The 19,403-nt window shown below is 34.4% G+C and overlaps 1 protein-coding gene and 1 long non-coding RNA gene across 2 annotated transcripts; both read right to left on the bottom strand.

Annotated features, from left to right (window-relative positions):
• Positions 1-73: 73 nt before the first annotated feature.
• On the bottom strand, positions 74-2,207 carry LOC131613297 (uncharacterized). Its single transcript, XR_009287597.1, has 3 exons — positions 1,791-2,207; positions 1,311-1,665; positions 74-778 (listed from the first exon to the last, which is right to left on the bottom strand). It is a non-coding gene; the product is annotated as an uncharacterized LOC131613297 (long non-coding RNA).
• Positions 2,208-8,115: 5,908 nt separating this feature from the next.
• Positions 8,116-18,936, bottom strand: LOC131643677 (putative 1-phosphatidylinositol-3-phosphate 5-kinase FAB1D). Its single transcript, XM_058913970.1, has 13 exons — positions 18,649-18,936; positions 16,762-17,058; positions 16,609-16,642; positions 15,904-16,521; positions 14,971-15,115; positions 14,559-14,900; positions 13,068-13,913; positions 12,396-12,712; positions 11,716-11,842; positions 11,439-11,585; positions 9,723-11,081; positions 9,374-9,640; positions 8,116-9,245 (listed from the first exon to the last, which is right to left on the bottom strand). The coding sequence occupies exons 2-13, from the start codon at positions 17,000-17,002 to the stop codon at positions 8,916-8,918; spliced, it is 4,773 nt and encodes a 1,590-aa protein (XP_058769953.1). The 5' UTR covers positions 17,003-17,058; positions 18,649-18,936; the 3' UTR covers positions 8,116-8,915.
• Positions 18,937-19,403: the final 467 nt, after the last annotated feature.

The following is a 19,403-nucleotide window of genomic DNA, read 5'->3' as shown; positions in this document are numbered from 1 at the left end:
CACCCCAAAATTTTCCCATCTAATTTTACTTCTAACTGGCTTAAGCTTTGCATTCTATACATACCTTCATTAGGTCATCTTACATGTCATGCATTCATTCGTTAAGAGTGTTATTGGTTCGTTAAATCAGTAGTGATGAGTTAAAGGCATCAGTGGGATCAGGATTAGTTCCATATTTATTTAGTAATCAAGAGAATCTTTCTTGCGGAGTTTAGACACAACTGTTTGATGCAATGCTTGGATTATAAGATATGTCGTGGGACTTGGTGAATATGTAGCAAAGTGATATGGATTAGATCATTGAGATCGAGCTGCTCTAAACAAAGACTTTAAAAGACTCACACCATGGTCATGGAATTCTATGCAAGATATTAATCTAGAAGTAAAGAGATTCAATTGGGAAAAGAGGATTAATTTAAATATTTGGAACTTGTCATTTGGATCCAAGCAATGATTTGAAAACAATTCACTCAGTGTTCAAAAGTCGACATCGGAAAGGTCAATTGCTTAAATTCTACTACAAAAAAATCCATTAGATTATGCTCCAAAGGTTCATTACACAGTAAACTATACATAAATAAATAATAGCCTATTGTTTCCAATCTCATGCTTCATCCTAAGTGACAAATGTTGATCTTCAAGCTTCCATTTCTCCATAATGTTTCATGTGAAAATCTCCATGCTGAAATTATCTTCATGTCCATGCTAAACTCAGTTTTTCTTTCATAACCCATCAGTCTCCAAGAGCACCATTGCTTGACCTCCAAACTATGAAATCCTGCAGCATACACAAAAACACAGGTCATATAGTAAACCTGCATATAAAAGAAACCAGCAACATCAATTTTGTTCATCCCCACAAACAGGTCCATACCAAAACTCACTTTCAAATCACTTCCAATCAACCATAAAATTCAGCATACAGAAATCCAATTCTAACATATAATTCCTAACATTTACAGCCACACATACAACCCCTGCACATGTTCATTTCAAGCATAACAAATAACAATCAGCTCTAAACCATTCAGCAAACTAATCCCTTACACAAATAAACCACAACAATCCTGGAACCATAGTTTCTCCATGTTCAGCCCCAGCTTATAACCATATAACTCTCCTAACTAACTTTTGAACAAACTTAACAATCTATCTAACAGAAATAACCGAATCAGCCAGCTCAGCAAACAACCATAACAGAATCACTAATTCCCTAACTTCTACTAACAGAATCATAACTGACTTTTACTAATTGTAACCAACCTAACAGCATCCTAACAAAACCAACAGAAAAATCAGAGAGAACTCACCTCTATATATCATCAGCATCATTCACATTTGAGGCTCCACCATTTTTTGATCTCTCAACCATTCTTCACTTCACCTTCATCTCCGCCACTTCTGAGTTCTTCATAATCTTCATCCAATCTTTGTCCTTCATCCATCATCTCTGTAAATTCTCTCACATTCAACCTTCAGTTATCCATTCTCACTCTCATTCTTCATCACTGTTCTTCATCTTCGTCTGCAAATTCATCTTCAACAACAAACAATCAACGTCATCATCATCTTCACGGACTTCTCTCAAACCACACCTTCTTCAATCATCGCCACACCTTCAATCTGCAACCACTTCATCATCTTCACAATTCATCACCTTTCACTCTGATCCCCATCCATAATCACATTCATTCGTCATCAACAACAAAAAGGAAAAGAATCAGAAGAGAAGAATGGGGGAGTTATCCGAACAGAAAACAAAAAGGGAATTTAAAAGTATCGGAACTCACCAAGAATTGAAAACGAACTTCAATTATCGTCATCACTCCAATCGCGGTGCTTCGCTATAATCATCTTCAATCATCCGATCTCCAAAAGAAATCACTTTCGTCATCAAGAGAAGATTTCTGCAATCGCGTTCTATCACTATTGTAATCAACAACTTCGACGTCGCATCGACCTCCACACAACCTGTAACCGTTCCACAGTGAGTCACGAGCGCCGGACGAATTCGAAAGCGTGAGAAGGAGACGGAGAAAGTGAAAGCAGAGGTCGACTGAGTGAGGCGGAACGAGCGATCGGGGAGGACGAGTTCGCCGGAGAAAGTTTGAGACACCACCGCCGATCGTTGAAGGAAGAGGGGAAGTTCTTCAGAATCCCAATCGTCACCAGTAACGTTACCCTAATCCCAAATCTCAATTATTCCATTTTTTTGTTTATTTATTATTATTCATTTAATTGTTTTTATTAGTATTATTTTAAATCTGAAAATGGATATACTCAATAAACATTGGGCTGAAACTGCTACTGCACCCCCAAGGCCCGTTCTTCCCTTCTTTTTTTTGCAAAAACGAATTCTGAACAAAAACAAGCGCTATGGGCCTTAAGCCCTTGCTAACCGCACCCCTTGCTTCGGCCTGCACCCCCTGAAGCCCCACAAGGAATCTATCTGCTGGGCCAACAGTTATGGGCCCAGCGCCCGGTTACTCTTCACACCCATATTTTCAATTTACACCCCCGGATTCCATTTTATTGAAAGTTAGTTTTTTTACTTAGCCTTTTTCCATTAGTTTTTAGGCAATAAAAATGTTAATCTTTTTATATCCATTTTAGACCTTTAATACAATTTTTTGTCATATAAAAATAATCATAAAAAAATATTAGTTTTAGGCTATTTTGTTTTAGTCTTTTACTTGATTTGTAATCCGATTTCTCTCATAAAAATCAATATAAAAAATAGTAGTATTTTTGGTTCATTTTGTACTACATTTTTGACTTGTTACTATGAGCTTGTATACCAATTTTTGCACCATTGTGTTACTTACCTATTGACTTCTAATTGTGACTTTAATCTTCATGTTTCTTTTATTCCTAACCTTTAGGTAGAAACCATGATAACATTAGGTAGAAATCCCATTTCATATTAGGCTAGTTTTCACTTAGGCTAGTTTCTTTTCCTTTCAACTTTAAAACACTTAACAAATGCTTGACTGATTCCCCTAAAATATACCAACAATTCATCTAAAACATCTAACAATGATCAAAACTCCATAAAAAGGGACATTCCCATTAAAAGACACAAACCATATTCTTCTTTTTTCTTTTGCCTCCGAGGCGCTTAAGAGCACGTTATTTCCGCTCCATTCCCAGCTTAAGACTCCAGAGGTCGAGCAGCGGAGTGTGAATGCAACTGTTCAATTAAAAAACACAAAAACAAACAAAAACTAAAGAGCCGAACTACGGCGCTCTGATTCCTGAAAAGGATACGTAGGCATTGGGTCGCGGGGCCTAAGCGAGCACAATTATTTATAAACCTTTTTTTCCCCGTGTTTCTTTTCTTTCATTTGCATGCATTTCCTTAGTAATTAAGCTCTAGATTTATGCACCCTTTAGATAGCAACAAACATAGGTGGATACCGTCGAGTACGATGGGCGTGAGGGGTGCTAGTACCTTCCCCTTGCGTAACCGACTCCCGTACCCTATCTCTGGTCGAAAGACCTCGTTCTCATTCATCTTAGGTTTTCTGATATTCCTTTCCCTCTTTGGGATAAATATATTGGTGGCGACTCTGTTCATTTTTCGCGAGCGTGCGACAACAGGTAACACAGTTGTTTTACACGATGTCAAGAAAGATGTTACGACATCTGGAAACAGACTAGATTCATCAGACTGAATTTGATACTTAAATAAGATTGCAGAATGATAAATAGCAAATAAGGTTGTTAATCTAGTTTAGTGAAACAACACCTAATTTAGGGGCTACCAAGCCAGGAAGGAAGTTCACTATCAACAGTATTAGTTCAAAGATAAACAGTCTCAGTTTACAACTTCTCGCCTAATCACTACCCAGCGCTACTTCTGCCTAGAAGTGACATCTAGACCTGGGAAGTTGATTTCCCACTTCCTAAATCACCGTAGTGATATCAAAAAGCCCCAATCACAGTGACTGTATAAAAAACAAACGAATTTAGAAGATTACACTTCAAATACAAAATACTTAGTTTTGCTTAAAAGCTTCAACCAAGAACAATTATACTCATCTCAATGCTTAAAATCTTAAGAGTGAGAACACAACTTAACTCATTACCTAAAGGCTTTTGAGTGAGAACAAATAGCTTGACAAACAGTCAAGCAATATACAGTCTGCCACACAATATCAAAAGATACGTGAGACACTTGAAACACAAGAGACTCACAGAACCTAAGCTTTCTATCCTTCCCCTAATTTTACAATTGTGAAAGACTTGATTACATTAGGTCTATGGATCTCTTTAAATAGTCTTCAATAATCCATGGGCTTCGAAACATTTTACTTGATCCACAAGTTGAGAGTTACAACAAATATGCAGAGAAATCTTTTTGAATCTTGAAAATAAATATGTTTCAATCTTCTAAATTTGGAAACTTTAATTCTGGTGGAGATATGATTCCTTTGTTCCATATTAAATATTCTTGACCTGCGTAAATAACTGAGATATATCCAAAGGAAATATCATAGAATAAGTTTAAAAAACAAATCAAATATGTCAAGATTCCAAACAACTTGTGTTGATCTTCTGGTTCAGAATGTCACGACATTAGTCAGGACATATGGTTATTCCTGTAAGCTCACACTCAGTTGTAACAAGAAATTAAGATGTTATGACATCTTGTTTAACATCTTTCAAGCACCATGTTTTAGCAAAATTCTGCTAACCCAAAAACAAGGACTAACAGTGACAAAACTTATACAAATGATTCTCAAACTATAGACGAAAAATAGAAGAAAAAAACAAAGAGGTGTCACAATTATGGCTAAATTAACATAAGTACTCAATTCGGGTAACAAATTTTTGATCGAGTTTAATGTCGTATATTGATAAATTATTTGGAAAAAAACACCAAAGAATGTGAAAGAGAGTATATGGAAAGACGTTATGGTATTAATTTTAATTTTCATCAATTCAATATTACTTTCTATAATATCTAATACATACTTATTGATCCAATTGTAATTACTCATTTTAATTTTCATTGATTCGATATTACTTTCAGTAATTATTAATACATACTTATCTATGGATTCTTGGATCTATTTAGTATTCGGTTTACAAATAATACTCCGAAAACAATTGAAACATATATATCATCTTATATAAGTGAGGGAAAAGACTGTTACTTAGCACTCTTTATCCATGAGTAAGTAATTTTAAAATTGTGGTCTCTCTATTATAGTTAGTTTTCATGTCTTACCAAATACTAATTATATATGCTCGTGTTCATTCATAAACCATTTTCAATTGATCATCATATCTCTTTATATAAATATGGTAACTACATTATGTTCCTTACACCATTCACTTGAACCTAAGATGAAACAAATTATTTCTAGTTAAGTTTATGTTTATAATACTTTTGGTAATATTTTATTTGATTTTGTAATAATTTTATCGTGTATAATTTTTAAATCATTTTCAATATACGGGATTGTGGAGTGACACTATATTATGAACAATTCTAGAAAATAACTCGCATTTTGTACGCCTTCAGTAAGTGAATGACTTGTGACATTCAATTATATATATAGTTACATGTATGTGTAGTTATATATTGAAGAAATGTTTAAATTTGTAGACGAAGAAATAAAAAAAGAGATACGAGTGTGGATATTATGTCATGAAACACATGTTAAACATTGTCTATGCCGACATTGTTGATTCTTGTAATCAAGTATATATTATGTCATGAAATATTTACAGTAACATATTAATGTTTAAGTCTGCTATTATATTTAAAATCATGTGATATTCAATTTTCCTCACTTTTTTTGTAGACGTTTAATGATACTACACCATTCTCCCTCGATGACTTAAAAGACACTCGTATATGTTGGCCATTTTACTTCAATGCGCTATTTGACAAGGTTGTTCAAACATGATTTTGTGTAATAATATATTTTTTGCATCCACTGGTTTTGGGTTGTTTTTATAGTTTTACAAAACTTATGATATGGTGATGAGAGGATGAATGGAAATTGTTTTGTAAATATATGTTTGCTATATTTTTTTTAGATTGGTGTAAATAATATTTTTGGATTTGATGTAAAAAATATTTAAGTTTGTAATATATGCATAAAATACTGATAAAAAAATAAGGGGTATATATGGAAAAAAATAAAATATTGCACCATAGTTGTTTAAGAAGATCATGGTGATAGGTAGCGCCCCAAATATTATATACCATACAATTGCTGAGAATCGAACTCGTGACCTTTATATATTGCACAACAGTTGTTTACTACAACCCTTGTGATAGGTAACACACTACCTAATTTTTAACAACGGTCACACGTCCGTGGTGGAAAACAATGTACTTACAATTATACTCTATCTCATAATGGTTGGTAAACCTTGATGATACCCTTTTCTATATGTTGTGAGAAGGGTTTTTCACAATAGTGAAGCACTCAAAGTTGTCTGACATGAGTGACATCAATGTAATATTCTTGTTCCCATGCAATCTAAACTTGTTGTCTACACTGCTTGTTGTTTAGGCAAGACTTATAGATTGCATTCATCTCCATCTACTGCACCTTATATTGCTCTCTTTGATTTATTTTTATTTTATTTTTTAAAATTTGGTATCCAGCCTTGCGACCGACTAATCCAAGTGAATCAATTCTACCGTCCACTAGCGAGAATATGCATTTACATGTGTTGGTGCTTTTATAAAATATACATGGACTTTTCGTCTTAAGCTGAAATATAAAGTTTATGTCACTCTCACTTACTTTCCTACACTTGTTTGGAACTCAGTTTAGTACCAAGATTAAAGTTGCTCTAACTGATGGAGGTGGGCATTTTCAATCCCTAGCATCCTTCTTCACTCACAATGGTATAGTCCATAGACTAAACTTCCCACACATATAATCATAATGGGTCGGTTGAAAGAAAGCAAAGGCATGTTGCAGAAATTGGTCGTACACTACTTGCTCGAGCTTATTTACCATTAGAATTTTAGGATCATGATTTTATCAGCGCTACCTACTTGATCAATAGAATGCCCACTACTACTCTATTCATGAATTCACCCTAATTTGTCCTATACAAAACTCCACTTAATTATAAGTTTCTCCAAATCTTTGTATATGCTTGCTACCCACATTTGAGACCTTATAATCCTCACAAATTTTCCTTTCACTCCAAGGAATGCCTTTTTATTGGTTATCCTTCAAATCATAAATGGTGTAGCTAATGATGGAAAAATTTACATCTCTAAAAATGTAAATTATGAAGTATTTCAGATGCACTCTTTACCATGGTCTGCTCTTAAATCTTGCACCATTGACCAAACCCCTAGTTATCACTACCTTCTCTAATGCTGACTGGGGTGTTAATCCTAATGACAAAAAGTCAACTTTAGGGTCTTGCATTTATCTTGGTCCTAATCTAGTCTCTTGGTGGTCCAAGAGACAAACTCTTATGGCAAGATTCAGTACTGAAGTTGAGTATAAGAGCTTGTCCAACACAACTGCAGAAGTGGTTTGGCTACAATTTTTACTCCAATAACTCAAAGTTCCATCCAGTGCTCCCATCCTATTGTGACAAAGAAGGGGTCTGTCCCGTTGTTTGTGCATTACATCACTAGTTGTGATATGGGAGGATCTATTTTCAGTTGTACTGGCATTATTAAAAATGGCGTTAAAACTCACTTGTCATGTGCATCCAATAAAATTTTCAAATTCATTTATGTGACTTAAACAGAGTATATTCAAGAATCAAGAGAACATTTTTAGGTCAATGCTTAATAAATCCTTTAACAAGTTTAGATTAATATTATAAAGATTGAAATAAACCTCTTTTCTCATCTAGTTTTGCACCCAAATTTAAGATTCCAATCACAAAAAGATTCACTACACCACAGCAACAACAACAATTAAGCTTTAACCCACTAAATAAAATCAACTACATGGATCAACTTAAGCCATAATCTTCTATCCAGAAACATACTTCTATCCAAATCATTAATCTCAAGATCTTTCTTGATAATTTCTCTTATGGTCTTTCTAAATATTTCTCTCCTTCTAATTATTTGATTTCTTTCCATCTAATCTACTCCCCTTATCCCATAATCTACACGTTTTCTTTCTACACAATCAAACCATCTAAATCTATTTTTCACCATCTTCTTTACTATAGGTACTACGCCAACACTCTCTCTAACTATACAAGATACACTCATAGAAATTTTTTTCTTAATAAAACATTTTCAGTTACATCTCAATCACTACATGTTGCTATAAATTAGGAAGATCAAAATATGAAAGCGTGTGACTCAACAAGTGAAACAAGTCACTCTAAAAAATAATCCTCTGATTTGATACATCCTCAATTGGTTAGTCTCTCCTTCCTTTTACTTGATCCAATCAATCAGTTTTTCATAAAAATTCCAACTCTTGAACCTTTTTTTTTTCTTTTAAAATCTTTTAGACTTTAAGCAGTAAAAATGGCAGAAGTCATTCCATTCGGCAGGAGATATATGACACCATCCTTTGAAGGAATAGCAATAACAAGGAGACAAGAGTAGGAGGAACCAACTTAAAGCATCTACTTTAACCTCATCAAATATACTCTAACTCTATCAAATGAACTTTAACTCTATCAAATATATTCTAACTCTATCAAATGTACTTTGACTCTATCAAATGTACATTCCCTTTACATTCTTCCTTTGGATTTACAAACAAAAAAATAAAATAACTCATCTCATGTTGTACAGGATGAACCAGTAAATGACAACATCCCTGGAAATTCTATAAAAATTGCAGAATACCAAGGGCTAGGTTTTAAAACAATATCGGCCGTCTATATGCAGTGCTAAAATAGTTGCTTATTTGCAAAAATTCCCAATTTGTATAATTCATTTGATAAAAAAATTAAAAAGATTTAGGAAGAGAAACCATTTGGGAAGGGTTATCTTTTCCTGAGCAACAAAGTTTGCAAGGAATAGGGGACTTTTGAGAGCACCAGTGATCTGGTACACTAAAAAAATATGTAGACATAAACTTTCTAAACCGCTTCTTGTATTCTTTTGGAGAGATAACAGTTGGCATGTGGTTCTTGGGCACTACAAGTGAAGACTTCATCCATGTCTCAAGATGCTTGTCCCAGGTATACTGCCTGAGATAATCAATGATTCCGCAAACAAGCTCGCGCTTCTGAGAATCAACTCCCACAAGTAAGGAGTAATCCATCACATTGATTGACTGCATATTCGAGAAAATAATGAAAATGAAACTATTAGGAGACATGAAAATATATTTGATGAAAAACAAATTAAATAGCAGATTTCAATGACAAAAGTTAGGCTCAAAATACTTTAACATAGACTTACATTGAGAAAAGATGTGTCATTCCAAATAGCACGCTGAAGAACTCGCTTTGCTTTATGACTGACATATAATGGGGAAGAGTTCATGTCTTCCACAAAGTTCTGATCCAAAAGAACATCCTCAGCACCAGCAGCATCAAAAGTATACCGCTCAAAAAGAGCACCTTTAAGATCATATTGGCGTACAATATTTCGATTGTAGGTAAGATTTTCCATCACCATGAGGTCATGTTTAACCTCTTTTCCACTTTTAATGTGTCTTCTAGTAACCTACATAGATATTGGAGTATTCAAAAAGGAGAAAAAATTTGGCAAATGAGAGAAAAAGAAATGTATAAAACAAAGCACCAACCTGATATATCCCCAAGATTTTTGCTAGACATGTTTGGCTCCCAGACTCAAATGACTCTCTCATGTGTTTGAAATATAGAGAAGAGAATCCCAAAAATGCTTCAAGTTCCGTCTTCTTGATTTCCTTTATGATGAACCTCTCATCAAGTGTTTTTGCGAAAAAAGACTTGCTTTTTCCACCTTTGGCATCCCAATTCATACAGCGGCTTAAAGAAACAATATAATCAATCTCAGATGGGCAACAACAATTTCTAAGTGCACGGAACTGCTTATAATAATGACAAACCACAGAATATTTTTCCCTCCCTAGTGATTTTGCATAACCCAGATGAACTTCTTTGCTATGGTTTGCTGTAGCACGAAATGATCGTGACTCTTCTGAAGACATGCTTCCAGTAGAAAGCACAGAATCTGAATCTGGAGAGTCGGGCAAAGAATCTGTAGATTTTGAAGTTATCCCACTTTCTTTAACCTCACCATCAATTTCTGTCACCTCAGATGAGTCTTTCAACAAGGACAGTGCACAAGCAATTATGCTTGAGGGTTCACCCTCAAAGTCTGACACGACATGATTATCTGTCTTGAGAGGAATGTGCAACCTTGGTCCTTCCTCAGTGGTGAATTGATTGGCTGTGGGCACGTGTTCTGAAATAGAGCTGCAAAGATATTCAAATTTTGGAAAGAAACTTTTCTGAAACTCCCTTATGCCTATCTGCCGAATATCAGAAAATGGCTTCCAGAACCAATCATCCGAATCTTGCAATATGGAAACAGGTGAATGCAGAGAAGCAGTCTGGTTTAATACCTTTGAGTCAGCGATTGGACGACTAGGCTGAATATTTATAGCAACTGGAAAGTTTTGATGTACTTGAAGATGGCCATTTGCTGAAGGAAACTGAGTGAAAAAATTTGAACTCGATTCCAACTTTGGGTCAGAATATCTCTTGGATCCCGAACCATCAACAGTTTGTATTTTCACATTCTGTGGGATATCAAAAGTTTTAGATGGGTCACCCTGTTCATTGCACTCTAGAGGAGATCCACTGATAGGGATTTCCTTTATTGAGATTTCATTTACTTTCACAGATGTTTCAGACATAAATTTTACATGGGTATCCCCATTCACATTGCCGTCTTCCCTAAAATTACCTATAGATGCAACTTCTCTACCAGCAATACCTTCCACCTTTGAATAGCTATGCTGTTGCACAACTTTCTCAGGAGAGCGTAATGATTTCAAGCGTTGACCCCACACAACGGATTCCATAAGAAGATCCCACATCAATCGGTTAAGACTGAGAAGATTGAAGGCAGCCCGATCTGGATCAACTTTCTTAGCAACCACATTCTTGATGTAAACCTGGTGATATAAAACAGTTAAGAGGAAGGCGCCATAGTATTCATATTAGTTGCAAGTTTATATTGGGAGGACAAACCAGAAACCAATAGAAATGAAAATTATCGAATGTATCTCTTGCATGTTGCAACAAATTAAATCTTTTCATTATATATACACTATAAATTAAATTTTGATTGGAAATGAAGCTTCTATCAAATTTTAAACATATACAGTACCACCTCTATCACAGATTTTATGTAACTTTCATTCAATGCATAGTACTGTTAATTTAGGGATTGCAAATTTGAGGAGAATCAAGTTTGGGGTGAAAGTTGATTCACAAAAAATATCAAAATCGAGTACTAACAGAAACCTAACCTCAAATTCTTCTAGTTCGCTCTTTAACATCTTCTCAACCTCGGAGAACTCTCTTTTTGATCCTTGGTTAGGATTTGATCCATCAAATTTTACTGTCTTCAAACAGTTTGCAATTTCTGTGAACAGTGTTGTGCCTTTCTTGTGCACCTTCAAACATAGAAAAGAAAATGTGATTTTTATGTAGGGACTGCATGAGTTAGGAAAATAATTATGTGTATATATCAGCCTGTACAGATCTAGAAATATCTACATGAAAATGTCCGAATAGAAAACATACTTTATCGGTCTCTTCCATAAGCCACTCTTGTTTTATAGCACCACCAAATTCTAGCTTTTGAGGAGGCATAGACACGGTATAAGTAGCAACTGAAGAATATCTGAACATTGCAACCATGCCACCTAGTCTGAATGATAAGAAAAGATACAATAAGACATACTATTATCAGTTGAAACATAAACATACATTGTTAGCATACTGCCAAACCCTCCTTAATTAAGCCAACAATGCAAAATGAGAACACGTACATCCCGCAAACATAAAAGCAAATATTGTGAAATGCAGTAAAACCTGAATCTGAAAGTTGGAATAATTACAGTTTAGAAGTCATGGTAGGCATACTAACAAACAATTTGTTTGTTATTAAAATTTAATAGTTAGGCCGGCCCAGGTTACCGGATCGGAACCAAGCTCTTATACCAACTTGAAAAAGGAGAAGAATTGCTTGAGACATTATTTCTCAGCCTTTTCTATTTATATCAATATCAAATATTAATTTTCAATCCAAAATATATGCAGAAGATAAAGGAAAGTTAATCAAGGAAATATTTCAACAGAAATTAAAATGTAAAACCATTTCTCTTAATGTCAAATATTAAGACGAACATGTCAAACGGCGTACGCATGAAATAACTATATAGCAGATTTTACTAAAAAAAGTCAGATGTAGATGATAATACCCAAAGAAGTGGAGAAAATCCCTATCAAGAGAATGGCCACAGCTCAATTTGCTGCTAGATGAATAATGCGAAAGGCTAAGGTCCAAAAATTTTCCAAATGATAAATTGCAGGCAGTGGTGGATATCAACACTCTCTTTGTAGAGCAAGACTTGCATTTTCCACAGCGGCTCCACATCCAAATTTTCCTCTCTTCCTCCCCAGGTAAAATATCTCCTGTTGCCAATTGTTTCACTTGTATAGTGAGCTGTTTATTGTGATGTGCATAATAATAAAGGTGCGCATCTGGCAATTCTTGACAGGTGTTACACAGTCTTGTCTGCATATTAACGAAAACAATCAGTTAGAACATTAACGAAGTTCAATATCCTTCTGAAGAAAAAATATACATAAATTCACACAAAAAGATACTTTTTATCAAATTATATTGCACTTGAAACAATACTGTCATGCTTGCCAACTCAAATAGTACATATATATACACGAGTCTCATAATCAATCCCAGGAATTAGGGAAAGAATCAACTATAAAAAGAAATCCAAATAAATATAATCAAGACATAATCACTCAATATCCTGACGGATACTAATCCTGTTTACAATATCTCAACAATTACCATATTAGTCATCTAGATGAAAGCAAAACAGTGAGGGGGGAAAGAAGGCAGTGAAAACCTGATTGAGTAGGTTATCCTGCAAAAACTTTCCAAGTGGGATGTCAAAATTCTTGTAGAACATAATATGGGAAAAATGACTTTGCTGGCATACAGTTCCTTTTGAGGCATTACGGCTAGACATCAAGACCAAAATACTCTGAGAATCCAACACTGCATTGATATCATCTTTATTTTGGAGTTCTTTTCTATCACTATCAAATTTACTTATATCACCATTGGAATCTAATTGCAGAGGTGAGGACGGGGATTCTCCATCGTTAAGTAAATTTACTTCGTTGGAATCATTACTTTCTTCAATCCTGGTATTTTCATCTGCCTCAGGAAACTCTTCAATAGAAATAGAAGTGTTAACCTGGCCATCGGGTTTCCTTCCATTGAAGCGAAGGTATGCTGATAAAGACTGGTAAGAAGCAGCAGATGCAAAGGGAAAACTATCCCCCATTACCTTCTTCAGAGAAGATGAAATCGCTGAGAATCCAGTAAAGACAGCTGGATTATATGGTTCATAAGAAAATGGGGATAATTCTTCAGATTCTACAGTTAAACCATCGGTGCTTTTTTCATGAAATCCATTGTATATGGGAATATCAGTACTAACTACTCCATTTTCATCTGAATGCTCAAGAGTCACCGGAACACTTGAATTAATAGACGATGAATCGCTGGATTCTTGATTGATTGGCAAAATATCTGCCACAGTGACCGGAGGAAAGGTGGAGAACATTGCTTTCTGATCAACAAGAAAGGAGGTTTCGAGGATTAAGTTATATGCCATGATAACTGCACACCGCATAACACATTTGACTCTCTTTAGCTCATCACTGTGTGTTCCTTTCAACAAAATCTGCAATTCCAGGAAATGAAGTGTTAATAGCATCCAAAACTGACGATAAATAATCATTCTCTATAAAACGGCCAACTATAATTTCATATTCATATGACGAAAGATAATGGTGACAAAAATCAATTGACATCACTGACAGAAGCACAGGATAGAGAAAAAATGTCTTGAAGTTAAAATTGTTGAAAATTTCCATGTACCAAAATCAGTGCCAATACTCAGTTTAAAGCATTTATTCATTGAAAAACGAGATCATCTCAACTCAAACATGCTACATAGCATATAAAAACCATATGCAATCAGTCTATTTGCTTACAAAGTAAAACTTCCATCAATATATATATGTATAACAATGAAAGTTCATAATTTACTATCATATAGATGTGTAAGTGTCATAATATAACGTGTTCATATCGACATTGGTGCTTAAATGCATTCTAATTTCAACAATGATAAAGCCTTTGGACTACTAAGCCAAAAAGACAGTTTTTTTCAAGTATACATAAATGTATATTTTCAAATTACGCCAATGAAAACAATACAAATTTGCAGTGTCACAGAAGATTAAGAAGTCATCTCATTAGTTTGGTTGATTGAGTTAGGATAAAATAAGAAAATGGAGGTTCCAAGAAACAAGTAAAGACGTACCGTACAGCCCAAACGTGTAGGACATCCTTCAATGAACATCAAGGTCTTGGTGGGCCTCTTTCCTCCTTCACCGTTAGCATCATGTTCCTCCACAAATCTCTCAAAATAAATAGAATCACACTTTCTTAGTTTTTGGCTGTCCAATTCATCACATGAAAGAATTGGTGAACCAGTGCAGCGTGCAACTCTTTCCAGTCGATGAAGCTTCATATCAAGTACTAGTGTCATCCCCTTATCCAGAATTGCCTCTTGTATATCACGAGAAACAGTTTTCTCCACTAATATAACATTGGGATGGCATTTTTTTATAAGATCCATTTTAGATTTCAGATAGCCTTTCTCCTGTTAGAAAGCATATAGTCAGCAAGAGAATAATATGTTAACAATGCAGTATCCAATCTAATTAAATTACCTGAGCCATGGAGCTAAATGAGGACAGCTCATTCATAGCATGGCCAAGCATGCCCCTAATCAGTAGCAACCTTGGATTTGTGTACTTAGTTGGCATATGCTTGTGAGCAGCATGTTTCTTGAAGACCGAACCTTTGAATAGTTGACTGATACAAAATATTTTCTTTCAGATTTGCCTTCGAGACATAAATTGCATTCCAAATATTTATACTCAGTTTCCAATGAAATGTTTATACGGTGTTATTAATAGCGGGACACCAAAAGTCTGCCTTGTAAAATAGCAAATAGCATTGCAGACAAATAGATGAAGCCGCGTAGAGTTTGAATTACGCCAATTATATGTACAAAAGGCATGCTACAAATAAATAAAAGGGAATGGAGGCCAAGCATCGGTTACATATTGAAATGTTCGCGTATTACGGTATATACAAGAGTAATACTATCTGACTTCAGTTTTTCTATTTTAAAAATAGGTCATGTTTTGCAAAGCCCTAAAATTCTCTTTATTCTGCTAATACCACTTCATCTGCTATCAAAAACTAGAACAGTGGCTGCTATTGCCCTAATAGTGAAACTAGGATGGCATCAGGATTTTTATAGAAGATTCATCAAAATCAACTATGCTATGGGGCTACAGCACCCTGAGTTCACAGAGAAGTATGTTAAGAATACCAAGTAAAACCAGGGAAGCCTGTTGTTAAAACATGAAAGATAAACCTAGATTTTGGAAGGAAAGTTTTCTTAGATAGCTAGGAGAAGAAAACACGGTGATAATCACATAATAAATATGATGATTTTGGAAAACCAGTAACAAATTACTATAAAAAAACAATGTAATTAAATGAAAACTATTGTGTGTCCTCTGGTTAGTATAAGCTCATACAAAAAAAGTTAAGCACCGGAGAGTAGACTCTTATTGAAGGAACTATTTTACCTTTGGCTGCGAGAACCAGCTGCAATGCATTTCACTTTAACAACCCCATCAGGATCCATTGCATTACCTCCGATACCATCAGGCTTCAAAAACGCAGCGGCTTCCCAAGACAAATGTGTCACTATGTCTACCCAACTCTTACCACCTTCATCGGAAGAGGAAACTCCAACAGATTTAAGAAGCTGGCCTACAAGGGCCTTAAATTTCCCATTCATTACTTTTACCAATTCTCTTTGTCTTTCCTCTCTAAACCTATAGCCCCCGCATAATTCATCCTTAGAACTACTCATAGAATTTGCAATCTCGATGCTCTGTTCTTCATCGTCGTCATTACAAGCCACACTATTGTCCATTTCATCTTGCGGGTTTTCTGGCTCAGGCGGTTCCCAAGTTTGGTTATCCATATTATCGGGAAAAGAATATTCATTTTCTTCGGTTTTAGCGTCTTGAAAGCTATCTCCTTCTGTTATCTCCACGTCTTTCATAGTATAGTCATCGATCTCCTTCTGTATCCCAAGTCTTGGAGTATCGCTTTGCATCATATTCAGTGATTTCAGGTTGAACTTAAGATCAAGATTTTCCATAACACCTTCGACTATAATATCTTCTCGGCTATTCCTAATCAAATAAAACAAAAAATAAGCATTTGAGCATGGCTAACTTAAGCATTATATTCACAATCACACCTCGATTGGACAAAAATACCTGTCAAATGAGTTCACGTCAACTGAAAATTCGCCTGAAAGATCACATAGTAGAGAGGGAGAGAGAGTGGGTTACATAAAGGCAAACTTATAATATAAGACTAACGTCGTCAGCATAATAAAATTGAAAGACGGAGGGATTGTAGTAGCTTACTGGAAGTGGACACACAGCTGTCAGTACTTGACAGCGATGCAGTTGGACTGATATACGGTGTCGCAAATGGATTCGTACTATGCCATTTCACACTTTCTCGCTCTAGCTTCCCTCCACAAGATTTACAATGTTTTAAGGGAACTTTCCCATTCAACTTTAAACTAATTTGATTTCCATGTGTCTTATTGTCAGCATTTGATTCCGTCAAGTTTGCACCGCAATAAAGGCACATACTACACATCCGATCCAACGCTGATCCAGAAACCTTTTAGAAAAAAGCCTGATTTTGCAGTTATTCTGCCACAAGAAAAAGTATATTAGTATTGAATGAGTTTTGAAATTCTCTTTCTTTTATAGAAGTAATCTTTAATAACTTTCTTTGCCAATATGACGATATTCCAATTGCCACATACGACTAACTACACGCGCGAGGCACGCGTAGTGATACAGAGAAAGAGAAAGGCGAGTTATCGCTGTTTAATTTCCTTTCTTTTCTGACTAAAGTAATATTCAAATTAAAATATTTGCATAAATAAAAAAAACCGTTGAGCATGAAATACGGAGAAGGAAACACAAATCACAATAGCACGCAATGTCGAACATAAACTCATCTATAAATATAATAAGATAATGAATCAATTGCTTTAAGACCGTAACAGTTTGATGGAGTACAAAAGTATTGTAGAATTCTATTTTTATAGACAAATGTTAGTATGTTATGTTAGTAATAGCTAGCATTTGAACTCTAGACCTCCTACTCCAACTCCTTCGGTTGTCACGACTCAATCACTTGAGTTACGCCTTAAAGACAGATTATCGAAATCATTATATATGCTAAATACTTAACATATACATAACATTAACGCATATAGATGCGCATCTTTTGGTATAATAAGAAGGTCTTCTTTTATCACCCTATCCGAAAAAATAAATATGATTAAGAACTGCAGCTAAAACAGAAAAACGGCTTTCCTTTTTTCTCGGTGTCTTTCTCAGTATAGTAAGAAGGTCTTGCATTTCTCGCCCTATCCGAAAAAGATAAACATAATAACGAACTGCATCAAAAACAGAAAAACGGCTTTCCTTTTTTCTCGGTACCGAAGCAATAAACATGTGAAAGACACAAAACAAGTTAATACTAAATCGATTTAAACAAAAATCAAGGAAAAAATAAATCGGTTTCCATCAAAAGATTAAAAAAGATAGAATAAAGTTACAAACTAGGGTGATTCGTTGGCCATATTAACAATCAAATAAAATTCACCAACAGATACACAAGATCAAATCAAAACAGTCAGCCCAAAAGTACAAACAACTAATCAAACCTAGATTCATAAACCACTAAGAAATTAAAACACAAGACAATATATAACTCAAATTCAGCAAAAATTTCAGATATAAAATCAGTTCAAATTTTTTTTTAAAACAAAACCAAGTGAAAAGAACTGATTTTAGATGCACATTTTCTCAAAGCAACAAAACAACAACAAATTCAATAAATAAAACCAAAAACTGATAACACAGTATTGAGAACCCAACCCAACCTTCATCAACAACAAAAAAACTTCAACAAAAAAATATCCATAATCCAATATTTAGAATTGGAACCTATAAAATGAAAAACTCTCATAACATAACAGATAGACAAAACTTCAAAACAGTGAATCAATGGATCAAAAATGAAAGCATAAAACATAATCAACAACTGATCCATAAAAATCAGATAAACAATTCACCAAATCATCAGTTTCCAACACAAACCATCAATATCTTCCATGCCACACCAATATTCATCACAAACTGCCATTATCAACTTCATCGCAAAATCAAAACAAGTGCCAAAAATTCGAAATAAAAAATAATAATTCAAAAAAAATATATACACACCTTAACGTGAAAGCAAATTCAAGAATGACCTAGAAATGAATCTGAATTCCGAAGCATATAGAGTTTTTTAATTCCTGAAACAAAAAAAAAAAACAAAAACAAAACAAAAAACTGGTAATATATTGAGAAATAAGCAAAGAATTTGGTGGAAGCAATAGTGATGAGAACTCGAAAAACGGAAGGTAGAGAGAGGTTAAGATGGAAGGTTTTGGAGGAAAGAAGAGAGGGAAAGCAAGAGAAAGGAGAGAAATGAAGAATGGAAGAATTGTTTGAAAGAATGAAAATGAGTAGAAAGAAGAACTGTTACAGAAGAATAGAAATTTTATATATGTGAAGTAGAGACATTTTACCTGCGTGGACCCCGCACTCTCTTTGCCTCCGAAAATGTGCTAAGGATTTATTTAAGGGAAATTTAAATTATTACCACTTCTCGGTAAATAATATCTGTATTAAAAAATATGTATAAATTAAAGAAAAAATATGTATTTTAGAGGTTTATCTGGTGAAGATATTTTCTTCAGAGGTGAAAAATTAATACTTCTTTTTTATTTTTATATATAAAGTATTTTTTTTATTTATCTATCATTTTAAAGTTATATAGATATTTTTATTAGGTATTTTAAAAGAAATTGAATCTTTATATCTCTTAATTTTGCTATGTTTTACTTAAAAAATAATGAAATTTTCAAAAGTGAGTTGCGTACAGTCTTGTTTTATTGCGTTCCAATACGTTTTTTTATCGTTATCTGTTATAG

Source organism: Vicia villosa, linkage group LG1, assembly GCF_029867415.1.
Source record: "Vicia villosa cultivar HV-30 ecotype Madison, WI linkage group LG1, Vvil1.0, whole genome shotgun sequence".
Taxonomy (NCBI): domain Eukaryota; kingdom Viridiplantae; phylum Streptophyta; class Magnoliopsida; order Fabales; family Fabaceae; genus Vicia; species Vicia villosa.
Note: the sequence above shows the minus strand (reverse complement) of the source record. Positions and strands in the feature narration are given on the sequence as shown.

Coding starts and splice junctions, on each gene's coding strand:
- LOC131643677 (XM_058913970.1), bottom strand. CDS start 17,002: ATGTGTAGTATGTGCCTTTATTGCGGTGCAAACTTGACGGAATCAAAT. Junction 12,713..13,067: donor AGGATAACCTACTCAATCAG/GTTTTCACTGCC, acceptor GTTAATATGCAG/ACAAGACTGTGTAACACCTG. Junction 11,843..12,395: donor GATTTTCTCCACTTCTTTGG/GTATTATCATCT, acceptor CTTATCATTCAG/ACTAGGTGGCATGGTTGCAA.